Here is a 6,066-nt window from a genome sequence, read left to right as displayed (position 1 = left end):
ACATGCAATCATTTTTACCCAGAAACTCCTCACTCAGATTGGTGTTGGAGAGACACTCTGAGCAGCCCTCTTTGCAGCTCCCTGTCTCATCCTCATCAAATGCTGGCTCAAACACTGGACCACTGTGGTTCCCCATTCATACTGTGAACACATGGCCATTGTGAAGCTGGCAGCAGAAGATATTTGAATCAACAAGATCTATGGTCTCTTTGTGGTTTTCATTATACTCTAATTTGACATAATCTTCATCATACTCTCTTACATTTAAATATTTGTAACTGTCTTCAATCTGACTCAAAAAGAAGCTAGACTCAAAGTTTTTAACACGTGCATTGCCCACATTTGTGTATTCCTTGAGTTTTATCCCCTCATTTTCTTCTTGTTTTTTGCACACAGGTTTGGTTTCCATATTCCACCTTACATTCACATTCTTCTATCCAATCTCTATCTGCCTGTCCCATCTTTGCTCAATCCTATTGTTTATGATGTGAAGACCAAACAGATTTGAGATCAAATACCCAAGATTTTCTACTCTAAGGATGCATCTTGAGTTCTCTTTTATTTTATTTCAAACAATAGCAGAAACGAGTACTGAGAAAATGTTCTTGAGAGTTTGTACTTTCTCAGATTCAATGTGTGCTGAAGAGCAATGTTCTGGTTTTGCATTCAAGACAATAAGGCTTTGACTTCTATTTAAACATCTTAGCTTGTTTTGGATACAAAGTTTGTTGAAACACACAGAATTAGTCATATCTAATCTGAGAAATCTATATGCAGGTCAGGAAGCAACAGTTAGAACTGGATATGGAACAACAGACTGGTTACAAATAGGAAAAGGAGTACATCAAGGATGTATATTATCACCCTGCTTATTTAACTTATATGCAGAGTACATCATGAGAAACGCTGGACTGGAAGAAACACAAGCTGGAATCAAGATTGCCAGGAGAAATTTCAATAAGTTCAGATATGCAGATGACACCATCCTATGGCAGAAAGTGAAGAGGAACTAAAAAGCCTCTTGATGAGAGTGAAAGAGGAGAATGAAAAAGTTGGCTTAAAGCTCAACATTCAGAAAACGAAGATCTTGGCATCCGGTCCCATCACTTCATGGGAAATAGGCGGGGAAACAGTGGAAATAGTGTCAGACTTTATTTTGGGGGGCTCCAAAATCACTGCAGATGGAGACTGTAGCCATGAAATTAAAAGATGCTTACTCCTTGGAAGGAAAGTTATGACCAACCTAGATAGCTTATTCAAAAGCAGAGACATAACTTTGCCAACAAAGGTCTGTCCAGTGGTTATGTATGGATGTGAGAGTTGGACTGTGAAGAAAGCTGAGCACTGAAGAGTTGATGCTTTTGAACTGTGGTGTTGCAGAAGACTCTTGAGAGTCCCTTGGACTGCAAGGAGATCCAACCAGTCCATTCTGAAGGAGATCAGCCCTGGGATTTCTTTGGAAGGAATGATGCTAAAGCTGAAACTCCAGTACTTTGGCCACATCATGTGAAAAGTTGACTCATTGGAAAAGACTCTGATGCTGGGAGGGATTGGGGGCAGGAGGAGAAGGGGATGACAGAGATGAGATGGCTGGATGGCATCACCGAGTCGATGGACGTGAGCTTCAGTGAACTCTGGGAGATGGTGATGGACAGGGAGGCCTGATGTGCTGCACTTCATGGGGTCGCAAAGAGTCGGACACGACTGAGAGACTGACCTGAACTGAACTGAACTGAACTTCACAGCTTTAACTTAAGATTTTGGTATTTTACGCAGTCAGAGTATGGCCTTCTGTCTATACGATATTAAGTAGAAATCCACTTTTATTTACTGATTTTATATAAAGAGTCAATTTTACGAGAGATATCAAAAATATATCTGCATTTTTTTTTCATCTTTTTGTAGTGATTTATCATGTGAAGGTGAACGTGTTAGTCGCTTAGTCCTGTTAGACTCATTGTGACCCATGGACTGAGGCCCACCAGGCTCCCTTCTCTGTCTATGAAATTCTCCAGGCAAGAATTCTGGAGTGGGTAGTCATTCCCTTCTCTAGGGAATCTTCTTGTCCCAGGGATCGAACCCGCGTACCCTGCATTGCAGGCAGATTGCAGATTCTTTATAGTCTGAGCCAGTAGGGAAGCCCTCTTAAAATTATTTTAAATTCCTGTATATAAATGGATGTATCTCTATTATACTTTGCAGTTGGTTTTATAGTTCTATATATCTTTTTGAGACTATATTTAACATTTTATTAGCATGTTTTTGAGTTATAAAGCATGTTTTTGAGTTTTAAAGCTCTGACTCTTACTTTTAAAAAGTGACTATTTCATCTATTAACATTTAATTTTCCTTACAGTAGGTTATCACATTCCCCAAAAAATGCAATTAAAAGAATGGTTTGTATTGCATTGAATTGTGAATGACAATGTATTTTAATAACTTCATTGATTAATTCAGGTCATTTCAGTTAGATTAAAATTAAAAGATATACTTAATATTTGGGGCTGATTTCTAGATACTTTATAACATTTATTTTATAAATGTGTAATCTTATTTTAAATCATATTTGATACTGTATATTCCTTATATATTTTTAAAGTTAATATTGTGTCAGAAATAATTGCTTCATCTATGTATTAGCTAGTTTTGCTGGGAAAATTAATATATTTCATATTTTAAATGGCAATTTGATTTCTTCTTATCCAGTCTTTACATGTCATGGTTCTTTATAACACTGACAAGTAATCTATTTTTGCATATGAATGGTGGTGGTGGTTTAGTCTCTCAGTCGTGTCTGACTCTTGCAACCCCATGGATTGTAGCCTGCCAGGCTCTTCTGTCCATGGGATTCTCCAGGCGAGAATGCTGGAGTGGGTTGCCATTTCCTTCTCCAGGGGATCTTCCTGATTCAGAAATAGAACCAGGGTCTCCTCCATTGCAGGCAGATTCTTTATCTGACTGAGCTACAGGAAAGCCCCTTGCATATAAATACTAAAACTGAAACTAAACCTGTGTTTCTTTTGTGTTCTCTAAATCTCCAATAAATTAAATTGATGAAGATTTTTGTTCAAAATTTTATATCATTCCTATTTTTTCCTGATATATTAATTACTGAGAGAAGAACATTAAAGTCTTCACTGATTTTGGTACTTTTTTCTATTTTCTCCTTTATTTCTCTTTGTTTTGGTTTCATGAATTTTGAAAATCAAGTATTAAATATAAAACATAAAACTGTAAGAACTACTGAATTTCCTGTCTGGAAGGCCCATAAGAAACCCCAATGAAAGCCTGTCATCAAAAACTTAGAGTCAAGCTGCAAAGACTTATGATCAGGTTGTAACGGCCTTCAATCTCCTTATGAGTATCTCACCTGTGGCTTCTAAGGCTTTTGCATTTAAAAATCCCTCACCCCCTCATCTGTTTCCTCACCAGGAGGATTCTTTTTTCCCTAGTTGCCCAAGGTCATGTGTCCTGGTTTGCAAACCTTGTGAACAATAAAGCCATTCTTTTGCTTTAAGATAATTCTGATTCTTTTCTGAAATTTATTCTCATTTAGGAAGACATTACCCAAGAGTGGGATTGTTGGATTATATGAAAGGTGTATTTAATTTTAAAGGAACTGCCAAATTATTTTCTCACATGTTTGTAGAATTTTGCATTTCTATTAGCAATCATAATGCTAATAATTCCAGCACCTCCACAAACTTGATACCACTTAGTATTTGATTTTTGTCTGCTTTTTTATTTGATCATTCTATTGGGTGCCTACTCTTATGTCATCACGGTTTTAATTTGCATTTCTTTTATAGATAATTATGTTGAAAATTTTTTTATGTGCTTACCATTCTTATATTCTCTTTGGAGAAATATCAGTTCAAGCTTTTAAAGTACTTTCTAAAGTTTTATTTGCTGTCAATTTGTTGAATTTTGACAATTCTTGATATATTCTAGAAAATATGATCCATGAGTTTTATCTTAGGTTATAGTTAGTCTTTTCATTTATTTTTTTAACATTGTGTTTTCACACCAAAAATTTTTAATTTTTGTGAAGCCAAATGCACATACTTAAAGTCAAAGCTAGACAAACTGAAACTCAATGATCTTTTTTTGTTTGTTTGTTTCTTTTGATCACAACCCTCTTCTTCTACCTCTTGGTGGGGATCAAGGCTAACAGGGCAGTGACATCTTCCTGCTGCTGTGGCTCCCAGGGCTCCTGCCTTTGCACCTGTACTTCTGCACATAGAGCTCTTCCAACAGGTTCTGCCAACTTTGCTGGGCCCAGGAGCCCTCTCACAGCCTGGCCACCTGTGTCTTCTTGGGATCTGCTCCCTTAATGACTTTTCTTGAAGGCATCATAGAACTGAGATTACAGGGCAAGTCACCGCCCCCAAATAGAAAGAGCTTTGAGTTTCTTCTTAGTGCCTTAGACAAGAATAAAAGGATAGACTGCAGAATGTAAAGGTATATTTAAATACCTTATCATCTTTATTGACTTTACCCCTAATTTATTCTATTTGGATGAATTATTTTGTTTCCAGCTTTTTAATGCTGCTTCTCTCTCTTGCTCTTTTTTTTGAATCTGTGTTTAAGTATTCTCAGTTTAAACACACAAACTGATATTATTCATGGTATCCTCATATTTAATGGGCTTCCCTTGTGGCTCAGCTGGTAAAAAATCCACCTCCATTGCAGGAGACCTGGGTTCAATCTCTGGGTTGGGAAAAAAGGCTACTCATTCCAGTATTCTGGCATAGAAAATTCCATGGACAGTATAGTCCATGGGGTCTCAAAGAGTTGGACACAACTGAGTGACTTCCACTTTCATATTTAATAATTAGCAATACTATATGAAAAAATCTATTTTCAGAAGTTAAAAATAAATTTAGCTCATACTGTACATGCTAAATTCCAAAATCTGTTCTAAGCACACTTTGTGTTAATCATTTACTCCTTGCTTTAATCTTCTGAATTACATCTTTATAAACCTTTTATGGATGAAAGAACTGACATACACCTATCAGTTTAAGAACATATCCAAAGACACAACTGATTCAAGCATTCTGTCAAAAGAGATTACACTCTTAACCACTATGCAATGTTTTTCTATCCAGGTGAAATGGTCCCTACTGGGAATAATTGTCAATATTCTGTGCAATAAAAGATATTGACCACAGGTCCTGATAGTGACTTGAATGTACAAAGAATGAATTCTTTACTGTTTAAGCCCATTGTATAGTATTAAGTTGGGTAAGTTATATGAACATATTAGGGACTGATTGAAATCATAACATATTGGTCAACTAATGGTTTGATTGAAAGAAATTTCTCTTCCTTATGATTAAATCATTTTGGTTTTGCTATAAGTCACCATAGTTATCCTAGCTTATATTGTGACACAGAAAGCTATTACCTTCCTTATCAGAAGTCTAGACTGCAAACAACTGTAGTTTTGGTTCATATATACATTTTAGGTAATAAAGGCAATTAAAGTTTGCCTAAAGGCATACTAATTAATAAAAATAAAACTGTGGTTAGTATGAATTGATAAAACATATATTCAAAAATCAACCTGAGCAAATGAACTGAGAGTTTTTATATTCTTAAACTATTTATTTAGTTATATTACATTTGGGGATATGATGTAATATAATATTGAAACAATTGGATATTAAAGTATATTTTTTCAATAATAAAAATTATTAGTGAAATATATTAAATATTTTCCAAGTGGCACTTTTGGATACCATTCTAATTTGGTTTTATTATAACATAAGTTTATAAAGATTGTTTTTTTAAAGTAAAATATACAGCAAAAAAGTATTGCTGCTATAAGGCATCAGTTCACTTCAGTCACTCAATTCATGTCCAATTCTTTGTGACTTCATAGGCTGCAGCATGCAAGGTTCCTTGTCCATCATCAACTCCCAGAGCTTGCTCAAATTCATGTCCATCGAGGCAGTGATGGAATCCAACCATCTCATCCTCTGTTGTCCCCTTCTCCTGCCTTCAATCTTTCCCAGCATCAGGGTCTTTTCCAATGAGTCATTTCTTCACATCAGGTGGCCA

At 35.8% G+C, this 6,066-nt stretch overlaps 1 protein-coding gene across 1 annotated transcript in view; it reads right to left on the bottom strand.

Moving 5' to 3' along the window:
- Nucleotides 1–4,007: 4,007 nt before the first annotated feature.
- Nucleotides 4,008–6,066, bottom strand: part of LOC105001058 (putative olfactory receptor 52P1) — a gene marked incomplete at its 5' end in the record, with an annotated part of 5,287 nt that continues 3,228 nt past the window's right edge. Inside the window, one exon of the mRNA XM_010857178.1 lies at nucleotides 4,008–4,033. Coding sequence (XP_010855480.1) covers nucleotides 4,008–4,033 — 26 coding nt within the window. The remainder of the gene's footprint in view (nucleotides 4,034–6,066) is intronic.

The sequence above is a fragment of the Bison bison genome, unplaced genomic scaffold (genome assembly GCF_000754665.1).
Source record: "Bison bison bison isolate TAMUID 2011002044 unplaced genomic scaffold, Bison_UMD1.0 scf7180017854725, whole genome shotgun sequence".
Taxonomy (NCBI): domain Eukaryota; kingdom Metazoa; phylum Chordata; class Mammalia; order Artiodactyla; family Bovidae; genus Bison; species Bison bison.
This window is presented reverse-complemented; position numbering and strand designations above follow the sequence as displayed.